General features: G+C 36.4%; 1 protein-coding gene across 5 annotated transcripts in view; it reads left to right on the forward strand.

Annotated features, from left to right (window-relative positions):
• The window catches only part of PACSIN2 (protein kinase C and casein kinase substrate in neurons 2), a 64,916-nt gene extending 49,017 nt beyond the window's left edge, over positions 1-15,899 (forward strand). For 3 of the 5 annotated variants that reach the window (XM_005533128.3, XM_088055398.1, XM_014261673.2), the window contains 9 exons: positions 609-765; positions 1,483-1,718; positions 2,424-2,579; positions 3,621-3,796; positions 6,274-6,394; positions 8,500-8,624; positions 9,299-9,415; positions 10,408-10,604; positions 14,069-15,899. In XM_005533128.3, coding sequence (XP_005533185.1) covers positions 609-765; positions 1,483-1,718; positions 2,424-2,579; positions 3,621-3,796; positions 6,274-6,394; positions 8,500-8,624; positions 9,299-9,415; positions 10,408-10,604; positions 14,069-14,181 — 1,398 coding nt within the window. In that variant the 3' untranslated portion in view covers positions 14,182-15,899. The remainder of the gene's footprint in view (positions 1-608; positions 766-1,482; positions 1,719-2,423; positions 2,580-3,620; positions 3,797-6,273; positions 6,395-8,499; positions 8,625-9,298; positions 9,416-10,407; positions 10,605-14,068) is intronic. The other 2 variants (XM_014261674.2, XM_014261675.2) reach the window with 2 other exon arrangements.
• Positions 15,900-20,853: the final 4,954 nt, after the last annotated feature.

Below are 20,853 nucleotides of genomic sequence, written 5' to 3' on the forward strand. Positions count from 1 at the left end.
TGTATTTACAATTCTAAGTATGGTAACTCCATGTCATTGCTGTCAGTATCTTCCCACACTAAATTCTAGAGTATGCTTTGGAAATAATTGCTGTCTGGTTTGTCAGCAGTGACCACATTCTTAAAATCTGTTATTATGGTTGATAGAGATGTTGCAATGCTCCTTTGCAAGTCTGTGCAGTTTTATTAATCCTGAAAGATTGAATACAGCATAAAATTAAGGTATTAGGTACTTGATAAACATTGAAGAGGGAAAGATATACTCTATTATTTCTCTTAATTTTCTCCACTATCTAGAACATTACCAAGAAATAATAATGCAGAACAATTGTGGTGACTGCCCATAATTACATTGCACACTTAATAAAATATAATATAGCTTTCACTTTTTAAATTAATGACTTTTTTTTACAGGGGAACTTGTAGCCTTTGTTGTGTTGCTGCAGTTAGGTTTTATAATTAATTGATTTAAGATAAATGAACCTGATTCAATAATTGATTATTTCCTGCTGTATTATCTTACTCTTAGTTTACAGTATTCATGTTACTTAGAGATTTGTCTTGTTTTCGGACCTTTCAAGCAGAAATTAAGTCTTTGTCTCTTGGTAGGTTGGAAATTACAAGAGAACAGTAAAACGAATTGATGATGGCCACAGACTTTGCAATGATCTTATGAACTGTATTCATGAGCGGGCACGGATAGAGAAGGTCTATGCTCAGCAGCTCACAGAATGGGCTAAAAGGTGGAAGCAACTTGTGGAGAAAGGTAATGCTGAGTTTGAACTCTGACAGCTTTCTCAAATGGAAAAAAATGTTTCTGTGTATCTTTGTTTTGGTAAGTACGAAGCAGAAATACAGTGTTTTAGCCTAAAATGGAGTCTTTGCAAGAGGCTCAGTAATGTGACAAATGACTAAGAACTTTTTGATAAAAACTGAACCAAGCAAAGCCCTGCTCTTTTGCAAGTTTACTTGTTTCTTGCTGAAGCAGATTGATCTACTGAGTACTAGAGAACTGTCTGTTTCTAGATAATTACCAGTACAGTTTGAAAAGGGATTCTGAATAACAAGGGGGCAGTGACTGTGGGGGAAAGACTAGTAATTAAAGACCTAGGCATTGCTCTAATGGAGGGCTAAGCTGATGCTATTTAATATATTCTGCAGTAGTTTGTACTTCCATGGTTATTCACCCTTCAAAAAATATGTTGAGAAACTGAAGGCAGTTCAAAGGGGAGCTCACGTGTGGAATACTGAGAATTGTGGTACTGGGGATAAGGACTCCAGACTAAATGAATATTTTTTTTTTCTGGCCTAAAAGTTTGTAATACTCTAAATTTATACAAAAAGAATTTTTTCCCTTTTCTAGGTTTGCATCACCATTGCTGTTTACAAGTGAATATAAGTCAATAGTTTCAGGTAGTTTCTTGGGAATATAAGTTCCATGGGAGTGATGGTTACTGAGAATGACACTTTTTGTTGTGTTTAGGCCCACAGTATGGAACAGTAGAAAGGGCTTGGTGTGCTTTTATGTCAGAAGCTGAAAAAGTGAGTGAACTACATCTAGAAGTAAAAAGTTCACTGATGAATGAAGATTTTGAAAAAATCAAGAACTGGCAGAAGGAAGCCTTTCATAAACAAATGATGGGAGGATTTAAGGAAACCAAAGAAGCAGAAGATGGATTTAGGAAAGCTCAGAAACCTTGGGCAAAAAAGCTGAAAGAGGTACAGCAGTAGATTATGTATTAGATATCCTGTGTTATAATGTTTCAAATCTCTGTAAGGGAGTAAACTCCCTATTCTTTCTGCTGGACCCTCCTTTCTCTTAAAGATCTCTTGCTTTCTGTCCTCTTCTGAAAATAAATATTTTTCTCTTGATCTCTCCTAATCTTGGTGAGTTCAGTGAAAATCTGGAAAAAGTGAAATTTAAGCTGTCATTTTAACAGTATCTTATTTCACGCAATTGAAAGTTACAAGTTGCTCAAATAAATGAGGGTAAATGTGTTTGTGGGTTTTTTCCCCTCTCATATAACATTATTCTTAAGTAACAGGTTGGTAGAAGAAGGGGGTGCAGGTGAACATGAGCACGAGGGAAAAGCATTTAGTCGGGACTTTCTATAAACCTTTTATTGAGTCACTTCTCTAAGTGTATTCAACACTTAGTATTCAACACTCACTCTAAGTATTCAGCACTCCTCTAAGCTGTATGAGTGACATTTCTTGTGTGGTGAAAATGCTCCAAAAATTTCCTTATGTTGATTCTTATGTGTTGTTCATTCTTTGGCCTAAATGAAAACAATTGCCCACCCAAAAAAGAAAACATCCTGAAAAAAACCCTGACAGTTTCTTTATTGCAACATGATTTTATGGCTAAGGTTTTATGGTTGCTGTAGACTGTTCCAGATGCAAAGACTTAAAACTCTTTTGTAGGTGGAAGCTGCAAAGAAAGCTTACCATGCTGCCTGCAAGGAGGAGAAGCTGGCTATATCCAGAGAAACAAACAGCAAAGCTGACCCAGCACTGAATCCTGAACAGCTCAAGAAATTACAAGACAAGGTGGAGAGAAGCAAACAAGATGTACTAAAGGTATACTGGATGTTTTTTTAACCTGTAGCTTGTGCATATTTAAGCTCTTTTTTCCTCCTGAATATGCTGTGAACACCAGTTTGAATAGATCTTCAGTTGCAGTCCTGTACCAAAGTTTAGTTTTCTCCCAAGAATGTGTTCTTGCCAAATTTTTCTTCTCTGAAAATGAATAATGTATGGCCTCTATTTAAGTTCTTTCAGCAAGGAAACTAAGCACAGTAAGCCAACAAACTTCTAGGGCAGAGTTCTACTTATTTACTAGTGAGAGCTGAGCTATTTCACTTGAGAATCTGAGAGATAGATGCCTAAAACTTGCTGACAACTAAATATGTCATCATTTTTTAATGCAAAATGCATTTTTTTTAAAAAATGAAGCTGATATAATCCACTTAAATAAATGCTGTTCTGTTGCACAATTTGCTTTATCTCTTCAGTGGGCTGCAGCTGAGAGGCTTTTAATGTGTGATTCCTCAAGGATGTCTTTTTCCTTTGAGAATGATGTTCTGGGATCTGGAATGTTGTGTTCCACCAGCTGGGATCTTTTAATTTCTGCCTATGGACTACTTCTGTAAATTAGTGCAGTCTGAGGTTGTATCTCTTAGCAGAGCTCACAGTGTGTGCAATTTATATTCACAAGGATGTACACAGTGTTTGGGGTTTTGGTCATAACTCACAGTGCACTGTGTAAATTACTAAAGAAAAACCAGCGCTTTAAAAGATCTCCAAATACCTTCAATGAATTGAAAGACTTTCTGCTCTGGTTTACTCTGTAGCTCCTTTGTTTTTTACCTTAATGTTACATTAACATTTGTCATGGTTTCTGTTAAAAAGCCAAAGAAGAGGCTTGGAGGTTTATTGGAACTGTTTCCTCAGTCTACTTAGATAAATCTCATTGTGCCCTAAGGTGGGTACAATGGTTGTGAGAGGAGATTGGAGCTTGGCAACTTCTGGTCTAAACCTCGGTCATTTACTGCATTGATAAGTCTATATTGTAAGGCAGTAATAAAATATATTGCTAACTGTTTGTATTTGTACCCCCAGACAAAAGAAAAGTATGAAAAATCACTGAAAGAATTAGATAATGCTACTCCTCAGTATATGGAGAACATGGAGCAGGTATTTGAACAGTGCCAGCAGTTTGAGGAGAAACGGTTGCGTTTCTTCCGAGAAGTGTTACTGGAAGTTCAGAAACACCTTGATTTGTCCAACGTTGCAAGGTAAAACTGTAAGACTTCAAAATTAATGCTTAATACACTTTTCTGTGAAAAGTAATAAATGCTTCAAGTAGATCAGAGTTCTGATTTCTTTCTAATGTGTTGATTCAGTTTGAAAGTGTAAGTGAAAGAGATTAATGCTTTGTTTTGTCTAAAACGAGATTAGCACCTATCTCTAACATTTGCCAAAACCAGCAAACCTTCATTCTTGTGGTATTTTATAATCAAATATGTTCCAGTTAGAAAGGATTCAGTGCTTAGAACAAAAAAATGCTAGATCAAAGATTGGGAAAAGAGGGTTTTGGTGTATTATGTGTCTTGTATGTTTATTGGAGAACAAACTAGAATTTATTAGTGCAGGACAGCATGAAATTTATAGTCAATACATTTATTGTTAAAATATTAGAGCTCAGTAATGAAATTACCTTAATATGGGGATAAATTTAATATCCGTAAGTTAACCACTGCTGAACTCTTGTCCATCTTAATTTCAACTTTTGTATTTCAAAGTCTGTCATATGTATCAAGCATGCCTTTGTATTTTGTTCTTTCTGCGTGAGCCTTCACTGTATTCCAAGAAAGCTAAACTCTTGCTAGGGAGTTCCAGACACAGGAATACGCACAGTGAGTGCTGTAACCATGGTGGTATTTTACATCCCACTTCTGACAGCAGAGGTCATGTGCACTGTGGTTAGCACTTCAAGTGCAAGGAGAAAAGGAAGAGCAGAATTTGGTTTTAACCTGAACAGTGTCCCAAACTGGCTTGCTATGCTGTCACACAAATGTTAATGCTGGCATGAGAGAAAGGGGTAAAATAGAGGCAAGAACAAAAACAGAGCAAGCAATAGGTAAGGGCAAAACCACTTATTTTGGCATCATTGCCATTTTGGGTTGCTTCAAACTTCTTATGGAACTGCTGTGAGAGTTAGGTTCTTTTTACTCTTTTTCTTTTTACTACTTTTTAGAGTGGATAGATGGTAGAATTGCTTCCCATTTAATTCAGTTTCATCAGATTAAGGGAAACTACAAAACAGAAATAAATGAGAAATAGTTTACTTAATGGACGAGGTTGGGAGAAGACCACAGAAAATGACCAAGTGGAGAGGCAATGATTTCCTTTTAAGATACTTAGAATTCCAGGACTGGTCATAATAAGGTGCAAACAAAGACCAGAACTATTAGGGTGAAACTAGGGGAAAAGCAGCTATAGCTGTTTATCTATTTCCTTATCTTCGGCTGTTTCAGTAGAGAGATAGCTTGATTTTTAAATTTAATGATGAAGATAAATGATAAATGATAAATAGCACAGTCCAGAAAATAGCCTGACACATTTTCCAGAGATGTAGACCAAAAGTTTATTGTTGATTTAACTGATGGCTAGCAAGCCATTCAAAATGATGTATTCCCTTTCTCAAAATACATGCTTCTCTATTGCTTAAATACATTGAAATGACTGCTGGTGTAGGAAAAAACCCATACCATGTATATGTTAAAGCACTCAAGTATTATATAGAAAGTGAGAAATGGTGAAGTGTTATTTGAGAAAGTTTGACTCCTTGACGATGTAGCACTAATGAATTCTTATTCTAAATTTTGTATGATTTGGTCTGGAAGGATTTTTGCAAATTCTCTACCTTGAGTATAATAACATCTTAACTATATATAAAATAATATCATAGCAGTTCTGTGTCTTCCATTTTAAGCCTTGTGACTGTTGTGTTGAGATCTTTTTGTACTCCATATTGCACCGTATTGGTGGCTTTGTTGTAAATGTACAGTCATGCACATTACCAGTGTGATTCACATTCCAGTGAATGGACTGGGATCAGGGGATAAGAGCATGACTTCTCTTAATGAAAAACAAGTAGACTTAAGAGATAAGAAAAAGTAGTGAGGTTCTTTTTCAGTGTTTGATATAAATAGTGCAGTTAGTAAAATCAGAGAATACCCATACTAGTAAAAGCGGTTAGCAGATATTATACCTGCATAGGAAAATGTGTAACCCATTCACTTCTGCTTCAGCTTTGGGGGTTTTGTTTTTATTATTGCTTACAATTCTCATTGGACTAAGGGAGAAGTTTTCACAGAGTCCTAGGGACTTAGCACAAAACTGCTTTCTACTGTCTTGTAGATAACCTTTGAAATTCAAGAAACCTTGAGACTGCAGTTCAGTAGTTTAAATACAGTCCTATGTATATACATTTCTTTTAATGACAGCAAATTAACTTACACAAGAGTCATAGTTTTAAAATCTGGTAAACAAAGATTTTATGGTGGAGTGAACTTTCAGCAAGTTTGCTTGTTGGGCTACTCTTCCCTTTTTACAGGCAGTAACAGGTCTGTCAGTTTTTAAAAGTCTATCTTGCTATAAGTTTTTTCAATACTATTGTGAACTTTCAAATATTTTTTAAAAAAATTTTCTAGGGATTTGCCATGATTCTAAATGTTACACTAAATTAGAAGACAAATTTGTTTTGCAGTTACAAAAATATCTACCGTGAACTGGAACAGAATATCAAAACAGCAGATGCTGTTGAAGACTTGCGGTGGTTTAGAGCTAATCAAGGTCCAGGGATGTCAATGAATTGGCCTCAGTTTGAGGTAAGGTCACAGTACTTAAGCCCCAGAATTGTTTTGTCTATTTTTTTCCTCTTTGCTTTTTGTAATATTTCTTTCTGGTGTAATTCTTAACTTCAAGCTTCCAACACTGAATCTTTTTGTTTTACAAGACATAGTAGTTTTCTTATCTCAATTTTCATTGGGCTCTTTTCATCCCGCAACTTTTGAAGGTAATTATGTTGGGTACCTGTTTAAAGAGAAAATGGGTAAACCAGAAAACTACAATGACTTTTTTAAGCTTAAGTCATTGCTGAAGTTGTTAGCCATTGTTTAGTTGACACATCTCTGACACCTGTATATGTTATCCTTTATGTTTTACTTCTTCCCTTTGGTTACAGACTTCAATTTGAATCTCATTGCTCATAGCAGATAATTGTAGTGTATGCTGCAAAGATGCTGAAAAAGTCTGAACTAAACAGTCAAAATTTGAAAATTGGTATTTAAAATTCAATTTTAAAAAAGCCACCTTTACCCAGTTGGTCATTTTATTGCTGGATGCCATTTTCAGAAGAAAGGAGTTTTTCTAAGTAGTGTTCTGTAAACATAGCCTACAATAAATAAGCACAAAAAGGTGTCAGTGCAGATCATACTATTTGTGTATGATAGCTGGAAGTGGAATGAGTTGGACCAGCATCCAACTCGTCTAAAGACCAATGAGTCTAGTTGAAATAAGTTCCAGAGATTAAATTGATGGAGTGGAAGCATAAACTCTGGAGTGTTTTGCTGTTCCCTTATTAACCATAAAGGAAAATAGCACTTGTTTTTAAAATACTGAGTAACTTTACATTAGATGTTTGAGGAAGAAGATTCATTACCATACCGTAGAATTGCTTCGCCTGAAACACTGAAGTGCAGTTACTTCTGTGTGGGGAAATTACTATCCTTTTTCTTAAACATTATAATTAACAAATTAAATGTTCCTCTTACTGTTTTTGTAATCAAGTTTTTTTCTTGTTTACATGCTACAAGGATGACGTAAGTAAAAAAGTCATGATGAAATTACTATGAAATTGCATTGTAAACTGCAAATATGTATAGGTCAGTGGTCTTTAAACTGTGGTAACTCAGAAATACAATGTGTATTTTACAACGTTAAAATAATGAGGTGTTTGAAGAACGTGCAGAAAACACTGGACTGACTGTGCTACATAGGAGTAATAGCAACTCTGAAAACTTCCATTTCCTGATAAAAATATTGATCTCAAAATGGCATCTTTTGTATAGCAAACTCTCCTGACGTTTTTTTTAACTTTAAGACTTCTGTGAGGAAACATGTCTCAGGATAGGGTATTTGCTTGCTTCCAGTTTGTTTTCTCTTGATTCCTGCTTTGTATCAGGTGTATTTACTATAACAGGAAATCAAAGCTTAACTTTGACTTGATGCAGGAGTTGTGTTTAGGTCTCACCATGCCTGCCCCATCTGCCTCTGAATGGTTCAAAACATCAAGGAGGGTCTACAAGTGACATCATTTGTCTTGTCAATACTTGTGTTAATTTGAGCCTTAACTCCTATAGATGGCTTTTTAGGACAATGAATTTCACTAAATCCAAAGTGAAGTACTTTAAGGGCTTAAATCTTAGGCACAGATTTAAATTAGCTTCTTTGTAAGTCATCTGAGAGTGTTTCTTGAGAAGTAAGCCCTGTCTTACAATACCTTTTTTAATGGAATGTTAGTTACCTTTTAAAGCCAGATATCATTGCATTATTTGAAACTGTGAGCTGTCACAGTATATCTTCTAAATATCTGTACTGGCCAGCTCTTTTGATTTCTCCAGTTGTGTGCCAGATGTCTGGTATTTTAAGTCTTTTCAGGGGGTTTAGAATACTGAACAGGGAAGTACAGGTAACCTTGGGATTTTGTGAGTAGCACAGATTTGCTGCATTTTGCATTTGCTGCAGTTTGCAGCATTTCTGGAGTAGGAACTAGATGAGAATCATAAATGAAACATTTAGAGTGACTCATCTTTAGTAATTACTGGTAGTGTTGTCTATATAGATATATGTTCCATAACTCAGTTGTGTGAATTAAATGTGATAATTACTTGTTCAATTGAATTTCTCAATCATGTTTTTCATTCATTGGTAGGAGTGGTCTGCAGACCTGAATCGCACTCTTAGTAGAAGAGAAAAGAAGAAGGCTTCTGATGGAGTGACTCTGACTGGTATTAATCAGACGGGAGACCAAGTTTCACAGCCTAACAAACATAGCAGGTAGCTTTTTTTATGCCTAAAAACACTAATTGGAAAAGATTGTTGCCTTCAAATACACATAATACAAATAAGCTCTACAGGATCAAAGTCACTGTTCAATCAAATGATAATTATCTGTGAACATTTTTAGAGATGTCTCTGCACTTCACAAATTAATTTGGGAATTATTCTTTATTTTATAGCTCTCTTTCCATTGGGAGCTGAAAGAAACAAAGCTTCATGAGAAACTGAACTTTCTGTACCTGATCTGGTGGTCTCCTCCACCTTCCCATCTCCAGAAATAACAATAATACTTCGAAATCTTAGTTTGCAAAACATTTATTCACATCAGAATTCTGAATCTGATTAATACAAAACTGTTAATGTCAACTGCTTTAAAAAGGAATGAAGCTGGCCAGAAAAATTGCATTTCCTTTTATTGCAGGCAATAGGAAAAAAGAAATTGTGGTCTACAAAGGATATTCTAATTGTGAAGGAATGCTCCATATGTGAGACTTTCCAAGTTTTCTTGAGCCTTATGCTGCATTTGATAGATGTTTTGATTTTGTTTAGTTGTTTATTAATTTTCTTTAGCTGAAGGAGGGATCTGCTAAGAAACTGCTTAATGGGACACCAATGACAGTGTTCCCTCATACAGATAGGGTCACCATAATGCTTTTTCTTTTCCAAATTAGCAGTCTTAGTGTCCAGAGTAACACAGTGCAGTCAGTACAATCAAGTTACAATCCCTTTGAAGATGAAGAAGATACTGGGAGTACTGTCAGTGAAAAGGAGGACAATAAGATCAAAAAGTTGGTGAAATGTTGTTTTTTAATTGTTTTCACATTTCCACTTTGTCTATCCAGGGTTTTCTATTTTTGGTTTCTATAACGCTATGCTGGTCAGTGCATGAAGTGTTTTTAAGCAGTTGTGTAAGCAACACTGTAACCTAACTTGTCTTTCCTAGCAGATGCCGTATCTGTTGTTTGATCTTTGGTTTCAAACTACCGTGGTTATTGGCAGTTGCTAACAGAACTGCTGTTGCTTTTTTTTCCCTTCCTTTCCCAGTCCTATAAAACATTACAACTGATGTGTTTTTCTAGTGAAACTGCTTCTGGAGCTTTACTGCTCTGTGTCTTCTCACTGCTTTTAAGATGCTTTCTTTTTTTGTTTAGGACCTTCTTGAGCAGCTGCCTGTTGCTTCAGTGTACACTCTAGGGCTGTTCCACTCTCTTAACTGGCATGTGCATGCTGAACAATGAACTTCCCTTTAAATGATCAAGTTGTTGCAGTATAATGAAGTTTTGTATTGGTGGATTGCAATATAGAAAAAGTGTTGGAAGTTATTGTAGAGGTGCATAGAGGTTTGGGAGGAAGGTTCTGCAAAGCAATTTAAATGTTTTACCTAAACCAGATAATCCCTCTCATTGACTATGGCATCCCTTTCACCTTTCCAGAGTAAATAGTCCCATGGATTATGTGGATTATATTATAGATATTATATATATAATATATATTATATGTTATATAGAGAAGTATTTTGAGTTTGTAGGGAGATTGATGTGTGTTGGTTTTGCCTTTTTGTAACTTTGTAAATGCATTGCAAGAGTGGTTTGTTTTGTTTTTTGTTTTGTTTTTTTTTTAGTGAGGCATTATCAGTTAAAGATAGATGGGAAGATACCAGAAAGAAAGTTTCAAAACTGGGCCCTAGAGTGGAGTTTAAGCATATTTAGGGGAATCTTAGTGGTATTTCTAGTCCCCCATTTTAAGAGCAGAAAAAAATAATTTCAACATTGATTTTCAGTGTTAGCAGCTATGAGAAAAACCAAAGCTACCCTACAGATTGGTCTGATGAAGAGTCCAACAACCCCTTCTCTTCCACTGATGCAAATGGAGACACCAATCCCTTTGATGAAGATACCCCTCCTGCCATGGAGGTGAGAGTACGTGCACTCTATGACTATGAGGGCCAGGAGCAAGATGAGCTCAGCTTTAAAGCTGGTAAGTTTGCAACATTTACTTTAAAATATTTGTCAGGAAGGAGAAAGGCAGGGGATTTTTTTTTCTCTTCAGCTTTTATTTTGTGAAGTCACCTGTTTATCTGATTTTACAGGTCCACGTACAGGATCCTGTCTAACCATCATCCCTCCTGACAGTGCTTTTTGGTATTCCCTGTTTGGCAGTACTGACTCCTAAGCTTTTTTGAATGTGTTGGGCTGCCTCTGAGATACTCCTTTCATATCATCTTAAATGAAACAAAATAACCTGCAGAACTGAAAATCCTTTCTCTCCCTTTTCTTCTTGGGTGACAGTAACAGCTGCTGCTTTTTAGCTGTCTGGAAATGCCAACCCTACAGAGTTGTTTTTTAAAGGAAAATACTACAGCAGCTAATCTTGAAACTCCAGTAAATAAACTGACAGCTTCTCTGTTTAAATGGGAAGCATCCAATTTTTGGCATCCAACTTTCTGCAATGCTAACATTTTAGGGTTGAATATTTAGTCATGGACAGATACTTTTTTAACTGTCTCTTTTCAACCCTCTTCACTGTATGTTAAGCACAGGAAATGTGTTCACCTGTTTTATTTTAGTCCTGTGTCATATTAGGGTACACTTAGTACACCTCTTCCTTAGACATTGTATCTCCCTTGAGCCCTAAGCCCTTTTTTCCCTCACTGTTACAGGAGAGAGCAGAAGAGATGCAGCTGATGGGGGGAGACCCGTCACCCACTGTTTCCACACACATAGGAAGGTGCCATCAGGGTGTGATGGCTGCACACCACAGATGCAGCTGCCTCCAGCTGAAATCTACCTCCTGTTCATGACTTTCAAGCCAGTTGTTCAACTGTTTTGCCTAAAGTTGCAGGAGACATTTCCCAACCAGGAAGTCCAGAACAATATTGCAGGAGTAGTTTAGCAAAAGCAAACTTCACTTTGTGCAAATGAGAGAGATAGATACTCTTTTGTCTCTTTTCCCATTTGCTTGTCATTTAATACCATCTCCTGTAATTCCCAGATTAATTGTAATAGAAAAACAGCATTCAGGTGTTGAAAAGAAACTCCAGGAAGCTTTTGGTTCTGCCTCCCTTTCTGCTGGGGTTAGTAAGGAGTATTTCTCTACCACCTGCTGTGGTTCTTAGGTAGATGTTAGGGCTGAAAGTTAGGAAACCAGTCCATGTCGTAGCTAATCAGGGAACTGCAGGATGTCTGTTCTGCTGATGGAGAAGGGTGGTCCTCAGAATAGTGTGTCTCCAGGTCATACTCTAAATGCAGTTTCTGCTTTCTGAACCAAAACACCCCCCAGCCCAGGTGGTGGTGCTCTGCCTTTAACTCACCACCTTCCTTTTTCATTAGTGAAAACACTGAACATCTAACTTTTCTTCTTTGTAGACAAGTATTGTAGGCTCTCAGAGTGGACAAATAGGTTATTTGTTTGTGAATTTTGCTGAATTGTGCCCTGACAGAAGTATATAGTAACAAAACATCTGGTACTTTCTGTGGAATGCACACAAGCTAAAAGTTACTTCTCGTTCTGTAGACTTTTACTGCTCCTTTTCTTCTCAGCAGGGGACAGAAGCATGCTAATCCTCTTGAAATACATCTATGGTACCTGTGAAACAGCAAGGGTTTAAAGCAATGAGCCTTTCCTTGGCAAAACTATGCAATGTTTATATACACAGATGTAATGGTAAAATACAAAGTTAGGTGTTCTGTGCTGGAGTACCAGCTGCCTCACTTGCATTAAACCATTGAACCAAGTGGCTCTTAGTGTGTGAGGTCTGTAGAAATAAAGTCGAAGATGTATGAGCTGTGAGATGTACACAGACTTCACTTTAGAAGAGTTCAGTACTTTGAAGGAAGAGCATTAAAGAGTGTTACAACACCAAATTATGGCATTGATACAATTGTAGGAAAGGGATGATGTGCTAGACTATGAATCCCCTTACAGATGCTGAATTAATAGGATGGGTACTTAGTTTTTAGGCAGAAGTGTTAATGTGACTAGCTTTACACTGAACATAAACTAAGGAAAAGAGCTCACTAGGTCAGGTGGGAGCCAATTTAAAACTTAGCCAATCCTGTGTTCCTCTGTAGATATCCCTAGGTTTCTAAGCAGCTGTCAACAGACAATTAATGCATATTAAGGGCTTGTTCAAATGTACATGGAATTTGGGTATTCAAGGAATTTACCTACAAAATGCTTCTAAATACATGTTACAGAATATATGCTCTGCACAGTGTCCATTAAATGTACTTTAATACACAAAACTCATTTTTTTAGTGGAGTACCTTTACATCTGGTGTTTTTTGATTGTTTTTTTTGTTTGTTTCTTGGCAAACAGCTGTGGGAGGCTTCCAAACAGCAGGAATAAATTTATTCGTATTTTATGAGAGGCTTTATAAGCATGTAAAAGGACGGGATATAATTATTTACAATATATCTGTCTCACCCTCCTGTGGCCCTCCATGGCTGAGAACAGTGACAGTAAATGTTGTTTCTGAAATATTGTCAGAATAAGTTATTATGTGTTCTAGTTTTATCATCACAGTGGTTTCATTGTAACTGCTGTGCAGATGACACTTTAAGCATTAAAATTTTCTCAGACCTCCAGGATCACTGAGTTTCCAAGCCCAAGCTTTGATACAAATGCATTTGTTAGGGCATACTGTCATTGAAAACTGAATTTTAGTAGTCTTTGTTTTCACTCTTTATTAACGTACACTTAATGGAAGGTTTGAAATTGTACGCCCTAATTCTTCAGCACTAGAAAAAAGTCGGAAAATTGTAACGTCTCCATAAACCAAGTAGAGTCTGAAATGCCAAACAGTTATTCATAATGGGTATTTACTAGTTTTCTGATAAGCTTAAAAACTAGAAGAGATGCAGCTTTAACCTTTCTATCTTAAGAGAAAAGCTAAAAAGATAGGTGTCTTGAGAAGATTTAATATGAAGCTTGTCCAGTTCTACCAAAGAATTTATATTCCTTAGGCTAGTTTATATTCTCCTAAATGATACCAAGACTCAGTTTGGGACTTATTGTGATTATTAATCACTTAATAATAAGTGATTAATACCTTCATCATCTATTTCCTATTGCTGAGATAAAACACGAATCAGTTTTATCTAGGGAAATCATTTGACACGAAGTTGGACAGGAGGAAATAATTGTTACTCAATGTGGCCTTTTATGCCTGGCTGAAGTGGAGCCTTTGCTCCTTTGCTGCTGTGGAGCATCTTGGAGTCTGCAGGCTCTCAAAGTTTGTTGTTTTTTTTCTCAAAATGAAGTTATCTTATAGTTCATAAATGTCTGAATGGATAGTCTGGAAGTTAGCAAGCAAATTCTGAGTTACTTAGTCTTTGTAGCATTTTCTTCCATGTTTCCCTTAAAACCTTAAGAACTAAGCCAAATGCAGCATTTCTTTTACTTGCACTAAGTTGGGCAAAATGTTCCTTCTTTTCTTTAGGGGATGAGTTAACCAAAATGGAGAATGAAGATGAGCAGGGCTGGTGCAAAGGACGCCTGGACAATGGACAAGTTGGTTTATACCCAGCAAACTATGTGGAACCAATCCAGTGACAAAGGACAAAATAAACACAGAAGTGTCACAAGAGCTCTGTAGGCCTGTACAGTGTATTTAGGTGAAGTGAGAGAAAATTGAATGGATGTATAGAGTGTATATATTTTAATGAGAAGGTGAGAGCTTGATATTGAAATAAGGCTGAATGAAAGACAAAAGCGTGACATTGTTTTCACAACTTTTACACAATGCAAAGGAAAGGAGTTAGGTTGAAAAAATAGTATGATAGGAAAAACACTTTTTAAACTTTTTCTTCCTATATGGTCTGTTATTGTGGATCCTAAACTTTTTTGCATTTTCTATGCTTATGCCACATCCTACCCCAGTATGTGGCTTATGCTCACTTCTGTTTAATCAGTTATTTTAAGTGACCTTCAGTAACTTGCAACTTGAATTTTAAAGGTTATTACAGTTAATTTTTTATTTGTTCTTATCAATGTCTGAAAGATGAAGTATTTTTTTATTTAAATGCTATGTAGTTAAGCACCTTTTTGTATGCTTTATCAATTAATACTTAAATTATGACATAGATTTAGTCACCACTTGACTGAATGAAAGCTCTTTCCATGTTGTAGCAATCTTTCTGTGTTGTCAGCATGGCTTGAAGTTGTAAATGGAGTTGTAAAACAAAATACTGTATTTAATAAATATCTATTACAGAAGGTTATCTGTAGTAGAGATATCTGCAGGTGTCATGTGTTGGGATTCTATTACAAATGTTCTTTACATAGATTGACACTTGAACTAAGAATTTTCCATCTAGATCTTAAGTGGCATTCAAAAGAAATATGAATTATGCATAAGCCCCAGAAGAGTGGCTATTTCCAGCAGATATTTGCAGGAAAAAAATAATCTCCTTTTAACTGCTAATGATTTTTGGGTGATTTGAAGTATTAAATCTGTGAAGGCTGATTATCTTGAACAGAGAAGATTGTAAAATAGACTAAATGCTTTTATTAAGAGCCTATCTATGTTGTGTATATGTACATATAATTTGATATTCCAAAATATGAAGAGCATGGCTATTAGTTATCAAGCCTTTTGGTGTCAATAAGATTGAGACTATTTTAAGAGATTAAATGATAAGTATATTTAAATCTGTTTTCCTGCCACATTCATTACTGTACCATAGACAAAGTATTCTCTGATTAGATTTTTCAAAGTACAGTAAATACACTAATATACTCAAAATCAGTATTTGTGGATAAATTAATGAGTCAAAATATAAAATAGCTTTAGTCCAAACATGGATTATTGTAGCAGAACACTGTAAAATCTATATTTGTTTGCAGTTACAACTTGACCATCTGTACTAGTGTCAAATATGCATTTGTGACCTTGAAAACTGGGTTGTAAAACTACAGCAGATCTGTGTTAAAACTAAGTATCAGGTAAGTAGATATGCCATGTTAGGAAGCTACACTGTAATGAAGTTAACAAATCTTTTTTGAGGTAACTATAAAACACTGTTGGTAATCTTGGACTTTATAGTTTTCTTTTTGAGCTTATAGATATATTTAGTCATCATTTTCAGTGAATCCAAATGTGCAAGCTTAGAAAGTGGATGTATGTACTTGTCTGTCAACAAAAACTTACCAACATATTTGTTCATCCACAAGACAGTTGCTAAAATTGTCAGGAATTGCTGGTTTGGGTTTCTGTATTGTTAAATGTTGTAGAAAACAATAAAATCTGTTAATCTCTTAAAAACATAGAATGCGCCTTTTACTATTTTAATGTATGTCGAAATAGTCTTATAAAAAATAATCTATGCATTTTGTTGCAATTCATGGTGACAAAATCTGCATTGTATAAAAGAACCACAAACCAGGAGTGTGTCATGGGTGGCAATGTGCCATTAACAAAAAAGGGAGGTGCCATGCACAGGAATTCTTGGCAAAACATTCCAGCAAAATCTTCATGGAAGAGGAAACTCTTTTATGGGTATGCAGAGTCTACTGTAATGCAGCTGTCTGCGGTGGTGTCAAGTCTCAGATAGATTGGGTGAGCAGCTAAGTTTTTATTTCTTTTTAAATACAGTATCTGAATATTTCCTGCCTTTTGAGTTTTCTTGTTGACTGGCAGTGATTAATGCAGTGCTGTTTGTGACAGCTGGCTGAGGGTTGTACCTCATCTTACCCACCAACACCAGCTGAACAGCAGATCCCAGAGGTTCATAATCAGGGGCCCAGGGTCTGGTTGGAGGCCTATGACCAGTGGCGGCCCCCAGTATTAACTGTTTAATACATTCATCAGTGCTTTGGGTGAGGGGAAGGTGGTGACACAGAGCTGGAAGGAGGAGCCAGTCCCCCTGGAGGCTGCACAGCCCTTCCCAAGGACCTCAGCAGGGTGGAGAGATGGGTAGAGGAGCTGTCTGAAATACAGAAAAGGCAGATGCAGGGTCCTGCACCTGGGGAAGAATAATCCTGGGCGCCAGGACAGGCTGGGGGTTACTTGCAGGGAGCAGCTCTGAGGAGAAGGGCCTGGGGGTCCTGGTGGGCAATGAGCTGTCCCTGAGGGCAAGAAGACCAATCAAACCTTGTAAGGTACTTTTGCAGCTGTCTTACACTTCTGTGATCATAAGTAACTTATTAAATAATCAATAAATAATCAGCTGCCATCCTTCTACTTAACCATTTAATAAATGTACAAGTCCAAACAGGAATCCCTCTGGGGACACACAGATATCCTCCCACTTTTTGTTACTGTAGTCAGTAACTGATTAAATGTTCATTTATTTTCATAGCAGATTACTTCAGCTTTGATCAGGGGCATTAGCAAGAACTCATTGAACATCCAAGTCACTTGTTACCTCAGCTAGATCATCTTGACACATGAAATCTCCTGCAAAGTAAAAAACCAGATCAATTGTGGAGTACTGTGGTGGTGATAGACACTTCTAGAATCCGTATGCAGAAAACACTGAAATCTGACTGCCCAGGCAGAGATAAAACGTGATAAATGCAGGTGGGTTTTGCAGAGGGATGCAGCTGGAGCTTTGCAAGTCCCCTGCACTGCTGGTGCAAACAGCATCCTCACGCAACTGATAGTTGCTGCTTGCAAATCCCAGTATATAGCAAGAGATTGGCTTTGCACTGAGCAATGGTGTTAGGATGTAGACACTTCCAAGAGTGGAGAGCTCCATGAAACCTCACCTGTTTGAAGTGGTTATGCTTCATGATATTATCACTGCATTAGTACTAAATAAAAAAGTTGAACTGGTTTCATCAACTGGTTTTTAATGTAGATCCAAAACTTCATTTCCATGTGCTGGGAGAAGCATTTGAATGCTTATTGAGAAACCGCCTGACTATTCACCAAGTCTTCACGGAAGTATGGCAAACGTTGTTTATTTCTATCTTTAGCACACTTTTATAGGGTCGGACAGGGTCCATGGGCTTAGCAAGTTGCTATTGGTTAATACATATGGTTTACATTCTTTCCCCAATACACAAGGCTATTGTTTTTCTTTCATTCTCACTGCTTCAGGAGAGTTACAAGGACACTGCCTTTAATATTATCGCTTATACCAAAGGCTGGCTTGTGCAGACAGGCTTTTACTAAAATATCATGCTTTTACTCTGTTAAAATGTTTTACTACAATTCCCCATTTCTATTTTCGCATAAGCCAGGCTTTAGACGTGATTCGTTTTACACTTTCATAGAGACAAGATAACATACAACTTAAAATAACTATCTCTATTAATACCATAAGTAAAATTCATTCCCCTTTCAGCACAAGAGACTTCAACCATCCAGTGATGCCCCAGTTGGCTAACCAACTTCTAATGGGGTCACTATCTTCTTTCAGGGCATGTAACCCATTCTATAGCTGTTTTAGCTGTTCGTGTATTACAAACAGCACATACCTTCAAACTCTTCACAACTATGTCCTTGTGCTAAGAACAAGGGATTAATTGCAGTTTGATTTTGCAATACGGCATGATGTATACCACTCACATCAGCTGAAAGTTCACTTAACATTGTGGATGTTAAGTTCAGTTCTTTCCTGATCCAACAAGCTAGCTTTTTTGGAGTTGACAAGCCTTTAGCAGCAGCTGATCCTGGAGTAAAAAGGAGACTAGCCATATTATACCACGACCCTAAAAGTTTGGGTCTCTAACATCATCACATTGTAATTCATTCAGGCTTTGCTTTGACCATTTGATGTTTTTTTATTTTACCAGCTATATTCAGCAATTGGTGTAAGTTTGGATGGAACAAAGTAAGTTTCCTAAGGTAACAGGGTCCTCCATGTGGGCTAGCAGGAATTCTATTCCATGCTCTTATCTCCACAGATTAAGATTACTGAACTAGGTAATCACCCTGGTGATCATCCTGTGAGATTGCACCGTGAATAAAATGCTTTACTTTCGGTGTTAGTAATGAGATCAACGATAGGGTTAACTGTAGCTTAGTGTTGCATCTCTTTTTTGGAGTGGCTTTTTGACGGGGGCTTAAACATTATCCATCCACCTGAGGTATTGGTGGAGCCTAACAAGTCCAATTCTTCTGGGAGCCCTATGGTAACATTGAGAACTTCAATAATTTTTGTTTGTCAGCAGGCTTCAAGTTGTCTTGACGTGAAGCCAACAGTGCAATTACACTCTCATAACATTGCCAATTCATTCAATCGAGTTTCATTGCTAACTAAACTTTTAAATGCTTGCGGATCCCATTCAGGGACTCCTATGAGACAGGTGCAAAAGGGATCTCCAGGTGTGGCTAGGCTTAAACACATTGATTTTTGGCCTGTCTAGTGTGCTAGAGTGACCCATATGTTCTGTCGCTTTTGGATGTTAGTTAGCAGACAGTTGGTCAGGACTATACACAACACAATTACTATAAGCAGTTTGTTCCACACAAATAAAACCATTCTTGCAGAATCACAGCTAATCAGGCTGTTATAATTTGTTGAATTAACTCCTTTAAGGTTTAAAGTTAAATGAACTTTCAAATATGCTCACCTTAACTCCTGAAGAGGGAATACTTACACTTTATACTAATATATTTTCTAAACTTATCAAAAACCTACAAATAACAATTATCACACAAGCTAAACTCTTTATCTTAAACTAAAACTACTTTTAACACACGTGCTCTGGTATTTATGCAATCTAAACGTGAAAGCAATTGATTTAAAGGGTAAAATACATTTACAATTTGCTTTTATATACAGTTAGATGGAGTCTCTATACTCTTTTAGATCTTCTACAAAATTCTTACAAACAATGATTTAATGCAATTCAGTCTTGGAACATCCACTGCTCCTATGATGTCAGCTGGCAGCTTATCGGTGACTGACTGAGGGTATCGATGTTCAGAGCTGTGTGGTGACTTCTCTGTTCCATGGATCTCATGTTTTCAGAGGCAGACAGTCTGATCAGATGAACAGGTGACTTTTTTGAACCTGTTAACAAAACACAGACACTTCTCCCGTTAAAGTTAATGAATCATTTTGGCTTAGCTGTGATACACCCAATTGTAAATTTAGATTATATGATCTTTCTAAACTTTCAATATAAATATTTCATTATTGTGGTCCAAATTTCTAATACACATATTACACTAATCAAATGCTTTTAGGGCATCAATCCCCCCCTTTTTAAAAAAAAAAAAATAAAATGAGATGTACTTCTGTCGTACACATCAAAATCAACACAAAACCATATACACAATGAATAAAAACCTATAGCAGTTAAAAATCAATCAAATAATAAACATTATTAATAACATATGTAATATAGAACTATCATTAACCACTAGATATACACTGCACCAGCATCTTATAGTCTGCAAACACACAACAAAATCAGTTTGGATTTCATCAAAAGGATTGGATGACCACCTCTGGAAATGATTCTCCAAGCCTGCTTCAAAATGGATCCAGCTGTCATATTAATAGGGTCAAATTGCTAAGTCAAAAAAGTGATTTGAATACTGATTTGGTACAGAAAACATCTGGATCTCTTGGCAAACATTCTATCCCAGTAAAGTCAAGGATTGGTCAGGGCCTTAGGCTTTAAACTGGAAAGATGCCTCTTAACTCATTTCTAAAACAAGGTTCTCAATAGTAGCAGCTATGAGATGCTTACAGCACAGCAAACTGTTAAAATGCATTTGTACAAAGCAAATTATCAGAAGCCTTAGGTACCAGACCAATTAAACCATGCAGCAGTTGGTTTAATCTGAAGCCTCTCCTATGGCAGCCGACCCTCAGCGATGGTACATTTTCTTGGAATTCTGGAAACACTGAAAAATAATAAACCTATAAAAAACAAAAACTGCAGAGATTGCAACAAACAATAGAACTGATGAAATCAGGGGTGTCACAGACTGCATTCACTTCTATCCACAAGCAGTTTCAGTGTTCATCAAGTTCATCAGTGTTCTATCACAACTGTTTCAGTTGTAGTCATCTTCATCTCTCTAGGAAAATAACTGTACTTTGCAGTTTAAACAAGTGTCTCCAATAAAACATAAAACAGTTTAAATTAAACAATATTTAAACCTGGTAAAAATTAATTATGACAAAAGGAAATAACAAAACTTAACTTTAAAAGAATATCAAAGTTATAAAACTTAACTTAAAAACATTCAAACTTAAACATAATGAAACTTCATTCTATTAACACTTAATCTATATCAAATAAAAGCATAACTTAATCTTA

Source organism: Pseudopodoces humilis, chromosome 5, assembly GCF_049639895.1.
Source record: "Pseudopodoces humilis isolate 2021_Gansu_Grassland_sample_001 chromosome 5, ASM4963989v1, whole genome shotgun sequence".
Lineage (NCBI taxonomy): Eukaryota > Metazoa > Chordata > Aves > Passeriformes > Paridae > Pseudopodoces > Pseudopodoces humilis.